The sequence below is a fragment of the Lathamus discolor genome, chromosome 5, assembly GCF_037157495.1.
Source record: "Lathamus discolor isolate bLatDis1 chromosome 5, bLatDis1.hap1, whole genome shotgun sequence".
Lineage (NCBI taxonomy): Eukaryota > Metazoa > Chordata > Aves > Psittaciformes > Psittacidae > Lathamus > Lathamus discolor.
In genome coordinates, this window is record NC_088888.1 from 111,485,340 (window position 1) to 111,504,156 (window position 18,817).

At 49.3% G+C, this 18,817-nt stretch overlaps 1 protein-coding gene across 2 annotated transcripts in view; it reads right to left on the reverse strand.

Moving 5' to 3' along the window:
- Positions 1–288: 288 nt before the first annotated feature.
- The window catches only part of SELENOI (selenoprotein I), a 31,930-nt gene continuing 13,401 nt past the window's right edge, over positions 289–18,817 (reverse strand). Inside the window, exons 2-10 of one of the 2 annotated variants that reach the window (XM_065682007.1) lie at positions 15,682–15,750; positions 15,268–15,376; positions 12,839–12,913; positions 12,125–12,387; positions 10,094–10,202; positions 8,162–8,210; positions 7,548–7,728; positions 6,558–6,740; positions 289–4,740 (exon numbers count right to left, since the gene is read on the reverse strand). In XM_065682007.1, coding sequence (XP_065538079.1) covers positions 4,624–4,740; positions 6,558–6,740; positions 7,548–7,728; positions 8,162–8,210; positions 10,094–10,202; positions 12,125–12,387; positions 12,839–12,913; positions 15,268–15,376; positions 15,682–15,750 — 1,155 coding nt within the window. In that variant the 3' untranslated portion in view covers positions 289–4,623. The remainder of the gene's footprint in view (positions 4,741–6,557; positions 6,741–7,547; positions 7,729–8,161; positions 8,211–10,093; positions 10,203–12,124; positions 12,388–12,838; positions 12,914–15,267; positions 15,377–15,681; positions 15,751–18,817) is intronic. The other variant, XM_065682008.1, reaches the window with a different exon arrangement.

Consider the following 18,817-nt stretch of genomic DNA (forward strand, 5'->3'; position numbering starts at 1 on the left):
GAGGGCAGTGCTTGAGCTAAAAAGAGGATGCTGTATCCCCAAACATGGCACCCTCTCTGTGTCCCTTGCCCTATCCTCCAGTCAGCACCTCAATGAGCACTGTGACTACAGCCTAGCTCAGCACCAGAGTAAAACCCATCATTCCAGTGAGAGCCCACACAAGAGCTTTTCCACCTCTGCCATGGTAAAGAGGGGCTGCAGCTCCAGCCTTGGCACCATTGCCCAAACCTGCCCCTTATACTGAGGTGCCTGCTCATCAGAAAGGGGGAAAAAAAACCACAAACTCCATTAAAAGGCTTTGGAAACTTTATTCTTTACAGAATTTGAATAGTTTTGTTTAAACACAATAAATACTTCAGCAATAGCATTTAACAGACCAGAATTTAAACCCACTGCAGTACCTAAACTCCCAGAGACAGGGCTCCAGGACAGCAACCGGGGTCCCAAGGCCCACGGCAGCTTCACCTGATCCCTGTTTTGGGACAACCCCAGCCAGAGGGACCAAGCGCACTCGGGTCTGGTGGGGAGCGCAGCAGAATATCCAGGCTCCTGCCAAAAGCAGCTCCTTGGGAAGGTTCAGCAGGGAAGGGGAAGAACCAAACCACCACAAGCCCCAAGGTGTCTTTCACTGCCTCATTTCACAGCGCTGGGAACCTGAGCGCAGCTGCTGCATCAGCTCTCTGGCCCCGCTGCACAGGGGCTTGGCGACAGAAGAGCGAGTCCAGGTGGTGCCCCTGAACTTGCTCCTGGAAGGACAAGGCAGCATCACCAACTGCTTCCACACCCTGCCCAGGAAAACGCCACATGGACATGGGCCCTTGAAGATGCTCTGAAGGGCTCACAGAATCATCAAATCACAGGATGGTTTGGACTGGACTCTCTCCAACAGCTCCACCTCCTTCGTATGTTGGGGCCCACAGCTGAGCTGCAGACATGGTCCCTTGTCCTGCATCTATAGGGTCTGGCTAGAACTGACCTGACTGAGATTAGAACAGCTCCCAAAGTTCAACCTACAGGTTTGAGTGCACCCAGGAAGTAACATTGGGCCAGCTCCATTTAAGGAGATTAAATAAGTGTCTGCAGAGCCTGAGAAGCTCATGTTTACAACATGGAGCTTCCCCCAGCTCTGGGAAAGCCACCTCTAGCAGGTGGTTGATGTTTATGAAAGGAGAGGCTTCTGCCAAGCCCCTGCAGTGACCAACCACTGAAGAAAGGAGGTAACTGGAGCACAGACACAGTGGAAGAAGGACCAAGCTGAAGCCAACAGCACACAGGTGTGTGTTTGTAGGCCTGCAGGTCAGCCACAGCATCTGTACTTGTAAAATTCACTTTTAGATGGCCCAAACCCAAGGAGGTCCCAAAACCTGCACCTCACCCTCCACCGCAATTCCACTTGTGAGTTCCTGCACTGGGTCCCTGGATTGATGCAGAGGCAGAAGCTGTGATAGGAAACACAAGATCAAGATGATAAAGGCTGCAAGCAAGATCCCTGCTCTGCCTCAGCTACACAGGTCCTACACTGACACCTTGGAGCATCCCAGGTTCTCACAAAAATCTGCTTCAGAGCAAAGCATGGTGAGGATGAGGAGCTGGTGGCACTGGCCACCTTTCTCCGCAGCACAAGGACCTACCAGGAGACTGACATCTCCAGTGACTTCACCCCTCCCTGGATAGGCTTGCTCCTGGTCAAACTCTGTACTGAGATAAAGTGTGTTGAATAGATTTAGGAAAGCATAAGACAGTCCTGTTACCAACCCAGGACATCCATGGGTAATAAAATAGGACTCACTATCCCTGGAAGCACAGACAACACAGATCAGCTCTCAAATACTGAGCAGGAACAGAGGAACCCTGTACCATCCCCAGAATCACATCCCACTGCAATGACAGAGTCTAGCCAGCACACTCCACTCTAACACAATTGCCACCAGATGCTCTCAGCAAGGAATACATTTATTCTTAAGACTTAAAACCATTCTGATTCATTAATAGTTTGTTTCTCAGCATGCCACATCCCACCCCGGCAAGATGGTTTGGTCAATCTGTTTGCTTCCATTCCCCTACCAGAATCTGGGAGCAGAATCACTTCAACTCCAACAGTCCAAATGGAACCCCCCAGCTTCACAGCAGCAGGAGCTGGGAAGAGTCAGACATGCACTGAGATCAGGTCTGAGCTCTCCTCACCCTGCCACAAGCCTGGCAGCGCTAGAGGCAAGCGAGCCTGCTTTCCAGCACTGATTGAAGCAGACAGCTTTTCTAGTTCCAAGGTGCAATAAATTAAGGCCCCAATAATCCAGGACTCTCCAAAGACAAAGCCAGTGCAGATAGGAAGCAGTTCCAGTTTTAACAGATGTTTCTCTTACAGCAGAAGTATTTGCAGGACTTTAAAGAGGAAGCCCTGTTTCCATGTTTGTATCTTTACAAAGGAGTTTTCCAGGGTATATTACATGCTGCAAAAGGGCAGCAGCTCACAGGCCAGTAGGACAACAGACAGACAGTGTGTTAGGGGGATAAAGTGACATCCTAAGATTTAAGATCATACAACCTCTCATAGCACCAGTTGTGGCCCAGTCCTATGGGCCCAGCACTGCTGGTGGAAGGAGACAGGACAACACCAGCTCCAGGGTGGGGACCCAGAGCTGAAAGCCTGAGGGAATAGCCCAGTTACTCCCTGGTGCTGCTAACACATAACTAGGAAGCAAATCATCCAACCTCCACGTTTTGTCAGTGCCACCAGCACAGTTTTGCTACCTGAAGATGTCCCGTAGATCAACGCTGTGCCCCATTTTAAGATTCCCTGTAACTATTGTCAAACTCGACTTAAATTTATCTCCCTTCATAACCACATTTCATTAAATAGCAAGAGCCAAAAATTCAAGCGCAGCCCAATTCATTTGTACACTTAAAGATTTCTTTTCCTGTACAACATCAGTAAAATATATAGGAGTAAGCTGCTTTATTTAATAAACTCTGAAAACCATTTGACCCCTCTCCCAGCTCAGCCACCCTTCCCAGACACACCACAGCCAGACAGACACGTGAGCACACAGATGATCCCACATGGCACCAGCTCGCTCCTCGCAGGACACATAACAACCAAGCAGCCCACGTGCACACGGGGAACGTGTGAGCTCACCTCAGGATTTCAAGTCTCAGTCTGCACAATGATGATTCAAATTTACCAAAGAAAAAGCATTAAATAATAGTTACAGGTTTCTTAAAGCAGGAGGAGTCATCACCTGCAGAAGGAAAACGCCGTGACCAAGCTGCTAAGAGCCACATTGCACAATAATCAGTGTAAAAGCGACTTTGTTCCCATGGTAGATTACATATGCACGATCTGTTGTGCTTGTTTGCTTCCGGATGCAGCCTTTCCAGAGCCTGGGTTTAAGCTACACTCTTCATTCAAGCACAGGTCTTCATTAAATAAAGTGAACAGAAAAGAAAACCAGCATTCAGTCTTCACCACCCCACTCTATCTCAATCACAAAGAAAAAACCCCAAATTTAAAAAAACAAATCAATGCAAACATGTCTTTTACAAATGGACAGTAAACAAATTATCCCTGGATGAGACATGCAGCCGCTGGGGACAACGGTTTGGAAAATTAAGTGGTATTTGGAAAGGATCCTACCACACACATGCACCTGTGAGCTCCCTGAAAGTGCACACATGACCAACACGATGCTGCAGTTAAGGTGCTTCTCTAAGCGGTGGATTTGCGGCCACTGGAGGGCTGGCAGGAAGGGTGATGTGCTGTGAAAGGCGCAGGTCCGGCAGCATGCAGCTGCCCCGCAGAGCCGGCCCGAAACACCAAGTTCTTACTGGGAGGCAGAAGGGGAAGATGAGCTCTGTGTTAGGCTGGTGTAAGCCACTTGCAGCTGCCAGTTGGAGCCCAGACTCCGTTCCCAGTTGGGGAACACACATGGACAGACAGAAACACGGTTGAGATGCAGTCCCAGGCTAGCTGCAGCTCGAGCAGGGGAGGCAGGAGCCACCTTCCCACCTTTGCAGGAAATCAAGCCCTGACTTTCTAAGCCCTCCAAGTAGAATGTTACTAAAAGTTTTGCGTGTAGCTCTCTTTTTCCCCTCTTAAAACAAAAAACAAACAGGTATAAGTATCTGTCCAAACAGGTGAATGCAGGAAGGCAGGACAGAATGTGGGAGAGCAGTCAACATCTGCTCCCTAAGTACCAGTGCAGGACAAGGGCTGCCAGGCAGGATTAGGGACAGACAGGAATGCCCCTGACCTCCAGGATGTTCCCTGACCTTATAGAAATCAACTGTTATGTTGGTTATGGTGACAGGTCAAGACTCTTTGCTCAGGTAAAGCCATCTGCACGCCCAACTGGCTTTACTTGAGCAAGAGCTGGAGTTTGAGGTTTCACTGGGAACATTCAGCTGGTCTAATATACAGTAACAGTGACTTGAAATAAATGCCCTCCTCATCCAGTTCCACCCAAAACAAAAAGCTCACATTCAAACAGCAGCAGGAGCTGCCCCGTACCAGTCCTGCCCTGGCTGCACCGGATACCGTGCGTACTTTGCCCTGATGTCTGTCCAGAGGATAGGTTTAGATCTGTGGTGATGGTTGAAGTATTTACAGGTATTTGCAGCAGTTATTTACAGTACTTCTGCAGACCGCAAGCCAATTTTCTCTTCCTCCACTCCTAGTCAATCTGGCGTGGGCTTCTTTAGTGAGAAGGGCCGTATATTGAAGTGCCTGCTCAGCTGGCTCACCTGGGGACAAGGCAGACAAACAGCACAGGATTAGCAAGGCTTGGATGGATGAGGGGGGAAGTAGCCAGAATACCAGACAGGTTCCCCATATGGCTACAAAGCTCCTGCCACCTTCCTACGTGCACTTCCCCAACCATTGCCCACACAACACACTCCCATGGGTGCAGCAGATTGGGACCACAGCCTCTGTCTTCAGCTGCGTGGCCAGCCAGGCTGCCCTGCCCAGGACCTGAGCCAGCCCCTGCCAGCTCAATGCTGGGGCCAGCCATGGCTCTGTGAGGTAGATTTAGACTAGTTATTAAGAAGTTCTTCCCTGTGAGTGAGGCCCTGGCACAGGTTGCCCAGAGAAGCTGTGGCTGCCTCATCCCTGGCAGTGTTCAAGGCCAGGTTGTGCAAAGTTTGGAGCAACCTGCTCTAGTGGAAGGTGTCCTTGCCCATGGCAGGGTGGCTGGAACTGGATGATGTTTAAGGTCCCTTCCAACTGAAAACCATTCTATATTCTACGACTATGTGCTGCACCAGGAAATGAGCTTTCAGGCATGGTTCAGAGAAATGCAGACAGGAGGTTAAAGTGGATGGAGCAGCACCAGCATCCGGTGACTGCAAGGCAACAGTCACTGCACAACCAAGAGTGAGCAGTGCTGAGCAATACTAGAGGGTGAGCTGGGCAGAGAGTTTATTCCTAATGATTACTCCCAAATTCACAGCACTTTGGGATTATGTAGCAGACAAAGAGCCTTAAAAGTTTCTTTTATCCTGCAAGAGGAAACTGCAAAAATGGGCCCTTGGGAAGTTGGAGGGGAACGCAAACTCAGGAGAGCAGATCACTGCAGTGGATGGGCAAGCCTGGGCAGGAGGATTACACCATCCGCTCAGTCCCCATCTCCAGCTATGATTCCAAGACCAAATTTATTTAAGCTTCTTAGCTATTCAAATCCTTCTCACATAGAAGCCTCATTACACTAATTGGAAAGACAACCCGGCTATTACTTCTTTGCTGTAATTACAGTTTAAAATTGACTCCAGAGGCTCCATGTCAGAGCTGGGGTTCCCAGGGGACAGGGCTTCCCAAGAAGGGTGCACACTGGTGACAGCAGCCAGCTCCACAGGGGACACCGGTCCCTTGCCCTCATTCCTCAGCAGCTTCCCAAGGCATTTCTAATGGGACTCAGTCTCCTCTGAGTCTCTTTTCTTTCTTAATCAAAACTCAGGAAGTCAAGCAGAGCTGGCACGGTGCAAGGGGAGCAAATTGGTGCCCGGATCTCGATACAACCCCTGCAGCACGGGACAAGGCACTGCGGCCACAGAACCCCCACCTTCCCTAGCAGGGACATCACCCCTTCATCTTGGCTCTCCCAGTGACTATAGAGACAGGCACACAAATCAAACTCATTAACCAAAGTAACACCAACAGCAGTTTAACATTTTATACCAAGACTCCCAAATGAAGCCCTCCTGCCTGATGTGCAGACAGTATCTGCTGCAGCTGCACTTCCCACTGCCCACAAGGGTGGGTATCCCACACTTGCTTATATCCAAGCTGGTTACTAAGCTGCAACCCCAGCCAGGAGGTAAACATAGCAGCAGCGATGCAAGCATTAGTTTCAAACAGCCCCCCACCCACAGCCTGCACAAGCCTCTCACAAGGAAGGCAGCTCGAGTCTCATGTGGTCATAGACAGCATGACACAGCCATTCCCGCTGATGTTCCCATTTTTAAGCAGAGCGTTCTATGCCCCAAACAGCAGCAGCACCCAAGCCATGCCTGCAGCCAAAGCATGGTAGCCAAGCCTGAGGCCATACGCCAAGTTCACCTACCACGACTACTCCGTAGTGGATGTGCGCCAGGGTGAGGAAAGCAGTTAACACGTAGAGGAGAAGCGTTTCGCTGTTGGGCACGAACCCGGACACCACCACGAGCAGTGCCACTGCTATGGGCAGCAGCATCCAGTTCAGAGGCTGGCAGCGTGTGCTGCTCATCTGACAGACGATCAGTTGGCACTGCAGGAAGAGAAGCTGTCAGAGCTTGTGCCTGGTATCAACTCTGCAAGGCCAGAGTCTGTCCACAGGCCAGAGGACAGTCACACACGTACATGTACCAACCATCTGCACTTACAACTACCACCGTGCAGTTTCTGAGTTTCACATGAATTATCTTTCTTTGCATTAGAATTCCTGCAGGGGACCCAGAGCAAAGCCTTGTAAGGCAGGGAGGTAATAGGGAAACAGGCATTGAGGGCATCTTTGAAAGAAAAAGGGTTAGGGTTAGGGTGAGCTGACCGAGCCTCACCAATATTATCTGCACAATAAGCAGAAACTCATGCCATGCAGCAGTGTGAACTGCTGGACTCAGGGAACAAATGCAGAGCTGCTCAGTCACATGGCTGCGGTGACAGGCACAGGTGTCTTTGTCAAGGTCTCAAGCAAGCAGAGATGCAATATACAGCTAAATTGGATTCTGACAAAACCTTTAGTCCCTTCCATTTTAAGTTTAGCCAAAAAGAAGGAAGCAGCAACTCCTTTTGTATTAGCAGTTTGTTATTCACAGCACAGAGGGTGCAAGAGTATATAAACACACTCCATTTAACTAAATCTCTAGTTTCTCAGGGGTGAGCACTGCAGCACAAAATTCACAGACCCCAAACACTATTTTCGTGTTTGTTCTTCCAATCATGGCAAAATAGAAAAGTTGTTAAGTTAACCTTGGCATCTTCCCCCTGTCCTCACATTTGAGCTGCCTCCCAAGCACCCTGGCAGGCTTCATACTCCTCAGGGGATAAACTGGAGCATAAAGCAAAAGCTGCTTACAGAAATGTTAGCAAAGGCTGTTCCAACCATGAAGTAGAAGAGCCTGGGCTGGACCTCGAGGATGTCTGTCGGGGACATGAAGACCCACGTGGTGCAGAGCAAGAACAGCAACACTGGAGATACTAGTGGCAGCATGATTTCATACACAGAGTGGTGCTTCAAGGTGTTGTTTTTATAGGCCCTGAAATACAAGCAAAGAAATCAAAATCACAGCTGAGAAATACCTGGTCCCACCTTCAGCAGAGGGCTGTAAAATCTCACTGGCCATTCAGCTACTCAAAACTGCTGGTGTCAGTTAGAACCATGGTCAGGTGAGATGCACACCTGCATCATTAACCCAAAAACCTCCTGAACTACAGAAGCACCTGGTTGTTTGGCTCTCTGTGTTGTGACCAACAGGGTAAGACTACAAAAGCTGGAGAACCTCCCGCAAGACCCTGCTGAGCAGGCTGCCAGCCCACCCTGCAAACTGGGACCTTCTGGTGTGTCAGAGCCACTTCGCCACTGAAGTCACTCGCCTAAAAACTACCAAGGAAACCAGGTTATAAGAAGCTTTAGGGGCTCTTGCAAAGGTGCTAGTGCAGGGAAAGAGACTCGAGGATGGAGGAACTTACTTGTAGAAGTTATACAGGCTCATCGGCAGCGTCACAGTGAGTGCACAAGCTGGAAAAGAAAGAGCCGTGTTACTGCCCTGTGACAGAGGGAGAACATCACATGCATCCCATGAATGGGCAGAGGGTTGTGCTCTGGCTTAAGGTGCTTGAAACAAAAATAGTTCAGAGGTGGCCCAAGAATAGCTTGGCACGCTTTAAAGTAGGTGCTCGTTATTCTGGTCCAAGAGCTGTAATTACAAGTTAAGATCTGCTATAAATTAAAGACATTTCCATTTTTAAAAGTTATATTAATGAGTCCAGTATTATGTTTTAAACAGTCACAAAGTTTAATTAAAATACTGTATTTAATATGGCACGAGGCAAGTTCAAACTCCACAAGTGGCATGGCTGTGGACAAAAGAGTTTTCAGTCTTCATAATAAAGACAATTTGCTATTTCTGCCACTGTGAGCAAGCATTTTCACTTCCCACTGTGCAAAAAACCTCTTATTGTTTAACTTGACAACCAATGCAAAGAGTCGAAATAACTCTAAAAATTCTAGACCTCTATAGGAAAAATCATCCGCAACACCCAAACCCCTGACAGTCTATCAGCTCCTTCTGTGTTTATCTGGCAGTAAGTATTTTAACAGAGCTGTAAATATTCCTGCTTTTAATAACCCAACCCCTATCCAAGTGCACAAACCCAGCCAGTGGAGGCATTGTGCTCCAGTTTTCATATAGAGAAAGTGCATTTATTATTTAAGTGTTAAGTTATACAGTTGTCAAAGGAAAGCTCAGAGCATCCACCTGATTAAGTGCAAGCATTAGATTTAACACAACAATTCAAGACATATTAACTTGAAATTGAGCAGATACAATTAACCCCTAAAGAAAGGGACATAGACTAAGAAAAATTAAACCGAGCAAGAACATCTGAATAAGCCAAATTACATTAAGCACGGACAGCTCTCCGCAGCTAAGCTTCTCTGCATTACCCTCCCCTCTGCAGAAGCTGATTCTGACTGACCACTGGAGACAAAGGCTGGGCTTTTATTTAATTGTACATTTCTAAATGTAATTTTCAGATGGGCAGATGGAGGGCAGGATCCCCAGACAGCAGACTGCTTTTGCCCACCTCCATGGCTGGAACAGCCCCCCCACAGCAGCCCCAGGCTCCCACACAGCATTTGGGCTCTAGCTTCTGAAACACAGCCACAGCAGCAAACCAAGTGCTCTGCAAACAGTGCTGGGGGTCCCTGCTGGCCACCTGCAGTGGGTGCTACACAGCCTTCTGTCACCCAAAACCCCATGGCTCTTGCTGCAAACAAGCCCTGCTTCCCCTGGGCAACACAAATCCCACAGCCCCAGTGCTCGGGCAACATAGCTATTAGGAGGAGATGTATTTTCACACACTCACATGTTCCAGGCATGAAGGAGGCTCCTGTTTAGCATCCAGGGGCCAGTGCTAGGCTCCATCTGCTTCCCAGCACCCTGGTACAAGCAGCAGCCACAGCCCTCAGCTGCTCTCACCTGCCCACCACACCACTCCAAGCAAGGAATGAATTTTTTGCCTATTCACACATACCCCCAGCCCCAGCTAGACAGCACCTGAGCTGCTTCCCTGAGCAGCAGCAGGCTCCTATACACTCAGGATTGGCACAAAATACATCCAAGACATGAGCACAGAGCTCCACTCTCTTGCTGTTTTAAGTCAACAGCAGACCCAGGAAGACTGGAGTTAACTTCTCTAAAGAAACTATGCATAAGACAATACTTTGAAATCTTGGGAAAAGGCAGGCTGCAAGAACACCCTCAATTAGTCACTTCAGTAACAGCCTACAGGAGTTTTCATTACAGCAAACAGAACAGCAGCATTACCATATAATTAAGACATTGGGTTTCATTAAAAAGGTGGAGTTTAAAAGACAGGCTTCAACATGGAGTTTCTTACCAATAATCATTGCAGTGAATAGGTCTCTATATAAGAAATTAAACAGGAAAGGTGCATACCAGGCCTCAACTCCCACAATGGCTGTCACTATGTAGACAATTGAAATGGTCTGAAAGAAAGCACAGAACAAGCAGGCTTGAGCAACCAGAGAGGCAAGACTGGAAAGCAGCACAACACCGTATTCAATTCTCCCCACCAGCAGGAAAGAGAAAAAGAAATTAAAAAATCCACAAACTCCCCATATTATGAGACCAGGTCTAGTAAGTGTAGCAGCTGAGCTGCTGAGAAGGATACAACCAAGAGCTGCTCCTCACAACAGAAGTAAAGATGCCTTTATGAAGCCTGAACTCATGAGATGTTTGAAGCACAAGAGTTAAGTTTTATACTGCAAGTTGCAGTGACCCTGGAGCATTTCTTGGGGAACTTTCTCATCTGTCTGCAGAAGCAATTGCAGGGCAAAAGCTAACAAGGGGTATTTCAGTTTTAATACCAGCCCTGAAGCTTGGTAAAACACACTGCAGAGGAGCTTAGCCCTCCATCCCCTGCCTTTCTGCAACAGGCAGAGATCTGAAAGCATATAAGGAAGAAGTTTTTCTCTGTGAGGGCGGTGAGGCCCTGGCACGGGTTGCCCAGAGAAGCTGTGGCTGCCCCATCCCTGGCAGTGTTCAAGGCCAGGTTAGATGGGGCTTGGAGCAACCTGGTCTAGTGGAAGGTGTCCCTTTTTGTGGCAGGGGGTTGGAACTGTATCACAGAATCACAGAATCCCAAGGGTTGGAAGGGACCTCAAAAGATCATCTAGTCCAACCCCCCTGCAAGAGCAGGGTAACCTACAGTACATCACACAGGAACTTGTCCAGGCGGGCCTTGAATATCTCCAGTGTAGGAGACTCCACAACCCCCCTGGGCAACCTGTTCCAGTGCTCTGTCACTCTTACAGTAAAGAAGTTCTTCCTGATGTTAACGTGGAACTTCCTATGCTCCAGTTTACACCCACTGCCCCTTGTCCTATCACTGGATATCACTGAAAAAAGCCTAGCTCCATCATCCTGACACCTACCCTTTACATATTTGTAAACATTGATGAGGTCACCCCTCAGTCTCCTCTTTTGCAAGCTAAAGAGACCCAGCTCCCTCAGCCTCTCCTCATAAGGGAGATGTTCCACTCCCTTAATCATCTTTGTGGCTCTGCGCTGGACTCCAAGCAATTCCCTGTCCTTCTTGAACACAGGGGCCCAGAACTGGACGCAATATTCCAGATGCAACTGTATGAGCTTTAAGGTCTCGTCCAGCCAAAACCATTCTGTGATTCAGAAGGAGCTTCCTGCAGAGATGTCCTTAAAGATACAGACATGCCAACATAGCGAAGGGTCCCTTCACCATCAGTCAGTCTCCATATTGACTGCCCAGTTACCACAGTACAGAGAGGCACCTCCTGAGGAACCTTTGCTCCTGGCACAGAGATTAACATGCCAATTAACCCCATTACAATTAGACACACATCCTGCCAGTGCCAAAAGGCGCCCCAAACTTCTAGACTTGAATTTACCCACACTGGTATAATGTGGGAAAGTAACTAAAGCAATGATTCAGGTGGCCAAAACATGCATCTCAGGAGAGCAGAAACACAGGAAACAAGGCAATAACTCAAGGCAGAGGAAACTCCATTCTTCAAGCCTCGTGTTTTGTGGAGAGTCTATCTACAAAAGCTGCTTGGAACAAAATCACAGAATGGCACAAATCTCCTTGGATTTAATGGTTTTGAGCAGTCAAACTCTAGTGCCACCAGCACTCCAAGACCCCAGATCATTAACACAACTACAGCTCAAAGGCCCGCAAGCAGCCTTGGAAAGCTCTCCTCCATATGCCTGGAGACAGGCTGAGGATGCCCACCTCCAGAGAGCGTTGCAGTGACCCATTTACAAGACTGGAGCTGCACACATCCCTCACACGCCTCAGTGGTCACTCTCACACCCCAGAGATACTACAGATTTACTTAGTTTCTGCCAAAGCCGAGCAGCAGCATGTACTTACCACCTGGCTGATGTCATATCCCCAAGGCAGGAAGAGAATCCCTGTGTTATACTTCTCCCAGTGGGAGAGGATGAATGAAAACAAAACCACCCATAAGAGGAGGTAGAGAACGAAGACACTGACACCGGTGGAGCCCCGTCCAAAGGTGGAGTAGACTGTCACAACAAAGTACACGCATGCCCAGCTGTCCAGGCCATGATCAAAGAGCTCTCCCAGAGGCGTGCTGGAGTTGGTCCGGCGAGCCTGCTTCCCATCAACACCATCTGGGAAGAGAAGGAGAAATGGGAAGTTTCACTGAACACTCCCAGGCAAAGCAATGGGCCAGTTTGCAGCCAACAACATGCATGCAGCCAGCAAACAGCAGCTCTCACTACCTCCACCCTCTAACGGGGAGTGTGCTCCCCACCCCCTTCTCTGAGACTGACAGATGCAATAGCCTGACAAAATCGTACTAATTTAAAACAGACCAAAGACAGAATTTCACATTTTGCCATGAAGTCGGTTCCAGCATCCTCCTTTCACTGTGGGACAACTTCCTTCTACCCGCTTTGCAAAGCAGCTTCCAGACACTGCTTGAGCAGCCCAAGCAGCAATTGGATCTGTGCGTGGCAGAAGCACAGAATCAAAAATTCCTCAGCAGGCTCGGAGATGACACAGCCACAGCTTGAACAGATGACAGACACAAAACCCCCACAATCAACTAGACAGGCTTACCTAGAGTATAGGCAATGAAGTTGAGGAGACCCACAACAACCCACACTCCATTTGGAACATGCTGGTGATCAGGAGCTGCAGAGATCAAAGACCCACATCAGGACAGCTCAGCACACACTTTCAATAGGATTATTTTGGCACAAGAGGCACTGTGACAAGACAGCTCACCAAGACAAAGGCACCTACACAACTCAAACAGTGAAACTGAGATGTTAGCTTTCCAGGACATGACAGCATGAGAAATTGGGTCACCAAGCACTTTCCTTCCCAGAACATACTTGTCTTCTGTCCCCTGCTCCCCAGAGCCATGGTATCTAAGAACTGGTAATTGCAGCCAGCCAAATGCATGCCATGGAAGCATGTGCAGATCAGACTCTCCTCGATCGCTTCCTCACAGAGCGTCAAGCAGAGCCTCTCCAAGGTGTGGAGACACCCTGCCTCTGCAGAAACATCTCAGGATACCCTGCCCAGGCTCCAGACTGCATCCTGCCAACTGAGATAGAGTTCCTTCTTAGTAACACCTCCACCTCCTCCACTACCATTTCAGCAGATAGCCAGCTCAGCCGTCTGCGACTCAGGGAGCTCAAAGGTGCATTTAAAAAAGAGGAGGAAGCAGCATGGCTGCTTGGCAGCAGCCTCACATGAAGACACGTGGAGGATGTCTCCCAGGGGAGCAGTGATTCCGTGAAATGCCAACTCCTATTTCCTTAGAGCAGCATGATGGTGCCCTTCCAGCAGCAAATGGAAGGCATCATGTCTACAAACCCATTCACAAGGAAGGAAGGTGGAAGCTTCTGGAGGCCTCACCAGCAAAATGAAAAGTTCTGTTTCCAAGCAGGACGTGCATAACACATATGTAAAAGGTCCTAAAGCATGAGCTTCACCAGCCTTATGGCAGACCTCAAATTTCTGGATGCCTGAAGTTCTGCGGATTCTCATATTGAGCTTCCTGCCCTGAGCTACTGTCTGCTTTTCCTCCCATGGCTTGTGGGCCAAAGCACAGTTCACATATTAGCTCACAGCCACTGAGGCCACATGAGCTTTTGAGAACCTGACTTACCAAAAACAGTACTTGTCTGCTTCTGATGAAGGCAATCCCAAGAACCTCAAATTTTTCCCACTTAACTGTGCTTTGATAATTGGCCCAGTTTTAGAAGAACTAGATAGACTCTTGTGAGCAACCTAAACCAAACCTGGCAGGGGCATAGGGAGAGAGAAACTGAGAGAGAAAGCTATTGGTAAGTGACTGAAAGTGATCATGTTGTATTAATCTTTGCGCTGGGTCAGTCCTATGAGTAAGGGGACACAAATGAATCTTTGGATTCCCAATCAGAGGAACATGGATACTGTGAAAAAGTTTAAAGCTGTGTATATCCTCATGCAGAACAGTGAAATCAAGAAAGACAATTTTGCCTTTGTTAGTCTGAATGGGGTGTTGGCATGTTTTTGCAAGAGGGCAATTAGCTAGGATGCAAAGAACAAGGCTCTACCTGCTGACATCATGGAAGCAGACTTTCCCATGTTACACCATTAGATTAAAAATAAGGGTGCTGGGTTAGTGTCTGCTCTGTAGGCAGAGCCAATTCCTACTCAAGATTTCAACTGTTTCCTCCTGCCTCGCACACACGCTGCCAACCAGGCACACATCCACCCAGCAGAGGGAAGTTGTCACAGGCTGGAAGGGACCTTAAAGCTCATCCAGTTCCAACCCCTGCCACAGGCAGGGACACCTTCCACTAGACCAGGTTGCTCCAAGCCACGTCCAACCTGGCCTTGAACACTGCCAGGGATGGGGTAGCCACAGCTTTTCTGGGCACCCTGTGCCAGGGCCTCACCACCCTCACAGAGAACAACTTCTTCCTAAGTTCCCATATCGATCTCCCCTCTGTCAGGTTAAAGCCATTCCCCCTTGTCCTGTCCCTACAGGCCCTTGTCAAAAGCCCTTCTCCAGCTTTCTTGTCAGCCCCTTTAGGCACTGGAAGCTGCTCTAAGGTTTCCCTGGAGCCTTCTCTTCTCCAGGCTGAACAAGCCCAGGTCTCTCAGCCTGCCTCCATAGCAGAGGCGCTTCAGCCCTTGGAGCATCTTCACGGCCTCCTCCTCACTCACTCCAACAGCTCCACATTCTTCTTATGCTGGAAGCAGGACTGCAGGGAGTTTTCACAAGAGCAGAGCAGGGAGAATCCCCTCTCTTGAGTTGTTGGCCATACTCCTTTCAGTGCAGCCCAGCATACTCACACTTGGACAAGCCCTTGTCATGAAGCCCATCAAGTTCAACCCTTCAACTCTGTCCCTCATCTGGCACAGGCACCCCTCCCTGGGAAGGCCCAGACTAAGAGGCCTTATCAACAAGCACCAGAGGTCACTGCAGAGGAGGCAACTGATTTCAGCACTCGGATGCTTCACGTCCAAACATGAATATGCAGCCTTACCAGAAGCATAAAAGTCAGGGTCGAAGTATGCCATGAGGAAGAAGTTGAAGACAAGCAGCAGGAAGCCAGAAAACGTTATCAAATTTGGGGCCAGCCAGGTAGGGAAGATCTATGGGAAAGCAGCAAAAGAACACAGAACTCAATAAAACATGTAATAGGGACCATGTGCTGTTCCCGGCCGTGGCAGGCTTGGTTGCAATCATCTGGGCATTAGACCGCACTGCTTAGTTGCACCTGGCATATCAGTGGGCAGGTAGAAGCTTTAGACTGCAATGCAGTGAGCTCAGGGCAGGCTGGCAGGCAGCACCCTTTGTCATTAGCTGCACCACAAACAAAGCAGGGCTTTTCAGCTGACAGTTTTACAGAGGGTGACTGAAGTTTTGTTGTCCCACTCAGAGGAAAAGGAGGTCTCACCTTCACTATCGTGTTCCAGAAGGGATGCATGACATACAGAGACAGAGGGTTGCTGTCCACGGCACTGTACTGTGAATGACAAGGAAAAACGAAAAACCAGTCATTAGGGCTCCACCAACACTTGCAGAAAAACAGATCCTGAACATTGAGCTTTCCATGAGGATACCTGCTACCCAAGTCTTGGCACCACAACAGCACTTGGGTCAAGGATAGATCCCCACCAGGGACAGGGCTAAACAACCCAAAAAGCACTCAACACTCCAGTGACACTGGACACAACCCCACAGGGGCAGCTCTCAGGTGCACATTTCTTGCCTGCAGTCAATGCCTCCCCTCTGCAAGGAGCAGCCCCATGAGAAGAACAGGTACCATGCCCACCACAACAGATTTTGGAAGGCAGGAATCATAGAATCATGGAACAGCTCAGGTGGGAAGGGAACTTAACAGCTCATCCAGTTCCAACCCCTGCCCCAGGCAGGGACACCTTCCACTAGACCAGGCTGCTCCAAGCCCCGTGAACCTGGCCTTCAACACTGCCAGGGATGGGGCAGCCACAGCTTCTCTGGGCAACCTGTGCCAGGGCCTCAGCACCCTCACAGGGAACAACTTCTTCCTAAGAGCTCATCTCAATCTCCCCTCTGTCAGTTTAAAGCCATTCCTCCTTGTCAGAAGCCCCTCTCCAGCTTTCTTGTCAGACCCTTTAGGTACTGGAAGAGACTCCAGGACATGCAACCTCCTTTGCAGCCCACACTCCTACCAAAGCCCCACACTCCAGTGGCCACACCAGTCCTGGTGGCAATCCTCACAAGCTGAAGCAGCAGCAACAGTCCCATGGCCCCAAGTACCCACATCATGGGATCAACCCACCAAGGACAGCTTGTTGTGCTACTGCTCGAGCCCTGTCCCACAAGATGAGAAGGACCAGGGACATCCTCAGCTCAGCATCCAAAGGTACCATTGCAGAAGGGCCAAGGGAGACTTCCCCACCAACCATGGGAGCCGGGGCCACTCCTATAGCCCCACTGATCATCAGCTCTCCCACCCTGGCACCCACTTTGCCAAAGGCTGCAGGAGAACAGTGATGAGTCCCCTTGGTGGGGTCCCCAAAACAGGAGACTACGCTCTGACAGACAGGATACTAACGGAGACACATTTCTGTTCTGACAGCTCTGAGTGATCCAGACACCATCACTGACTGACCCCAGGGGTCCTGCACAAGAGCTGGCACACTTCAGTCAAAGACTAAGCCCATTGAGATGGCAGCTATCATTGTCATGCCCATCTCCAGTCACTTGTAAAAAACTTTCTCCTCATGGAAACAGAGCAGATATTTATGAGCAAGGTCTTCAACCTCCTCCCTTGTCCTGCAGATACTCCAAAACACCATGTACAGCACCACACATCCACAAGCATCTCCAAATTCCACACATCCCATCACAGTTGGGACACAGGGCTCCCAGCCAAGCTCTCGCCTCACTGGTGGAGGTGGGGACAGAGACTGGGGTCAGCAAAAGAACACAGCGATTGCAGCAGAACAGACGACAGATTTCACTATTTGGAGGTAGGACCCATGTCATTATTCTTTATTCAGTGAGGGCAGAGCAGTTTGAAGCAGCTGCCCACGGACCTGGTGAAGGATCAGCATCTTCCTCCTTGTTTGTGTCCAGCTCAGGGAGCTGGAGTTCACATTTCCAAAGGAGGAAGACTGGTGGGTGAACACCAGCAAGCCCATGGGTACGCCACACTGGACAGGTCTCAGAGGGCTCCTCTCCATTAAGGAGAAAAGATTCCAGCAGAGGCAGCTCCTGCCCTTGGGAAATCCCCTCATCCCACTGCTCTTAGATCATTTGAGGTGGTCAGGGTGTGTATGTGGTGGGAAAAATAAAAACAGAAGTAAAAATCAAAGCCCTAACAAGCCATGAAGCAGTTTCCAATTAGAAAGATAAAATTGGACACCATCTGGCTCTCAAGAGCTTCACAAGCTCTTATCTGCTCTCCAGCTCACAGGCCCTTCCTAGCAAAGATTATTGTGTCTAAAGTCCTCTTCCCCAAGTAACATTTTGATAAGAATCCCAAGAAGAATTCCATAGGCTATGAAACTCCTTGGTGCCAAGTGGGGCGGCTACTGGTGCCCACCCGCTCTGGGTCTCCGTGGCTGGGAAAACCACCGCGCACCTCCTCAGCATCAGCATCAGCATGAGTCTAATCCCAAGGTAACGAGCAGTGTTACGGAAAGCAATCAAAGCCTCCACGTATTCTGCACTGCCACACAGACACAACCTATGCACTCTCTGAGATAAGGGGAGTACAGCTGGCAAAAGGCAACCATCAGCACAGAGCAGCTCTGTGTCCCACCTACCCCACAGCCTTGAACCAGCCACCATCCCTGCACCCACAGTTTGTTCCTCTCTCTGTTCCTCTCCCTGGCTGGAAACCCCATTTTCCCCGGAAACAGTCTGTCCAGTTCAAAAGCTGGGGAAAAAGTGGGAAAAGACAAAGCAACACTCCACAACACAGCAAGATGAAGGTGCACCAGGTCTCCAAGGGCTCTGAGCACACTGGCTAAGAGCTTACAACATTTGCTCCTAACTGGGCGAATCCAATCCTTGGCAAGCATTCCTGTACCCCTACCAGCACTTCCCGGTCCTCCCTATGATGGATCAGTCCATCTCGCTGGGTGCTAGCCCCAGCACTTACATTCCCATGCCAGCAAGCCTGTAGTCACTGCAGAGCAAGAAGCAGAACTTGATGCCATATGGAGGCAAGGTTTAAGCCACAAGGAATTTCCATCCTGGCTTAATGCAATTTCAGGGGACAGAATTCCAAATGCTTTACAAGATAATAGGATTTGAGCCATTGGTTAGGGGAGGAGAAGAGCTGGAGACTGATTAAATCTCATTATCCCCAAAACACCCTGGAAGAAGAAAACAGATGCAAGGCTTGGAGCAAGGCAGGGGTAGCACCCTCGATTGTCCATGCTTGGTTTACAAGGTACCTTGGGGAAGCTTCGCCAGGCCCATGTCCCAGGAAGCTTTCCCCTGTGCCCCCAAAGGCTGGGGATAACAGTCAATAAGCATCTTTTCCCCATGGTCACACATATTCCCACCCTGCAGGCAGAACTCAAAGATCTGGAGTG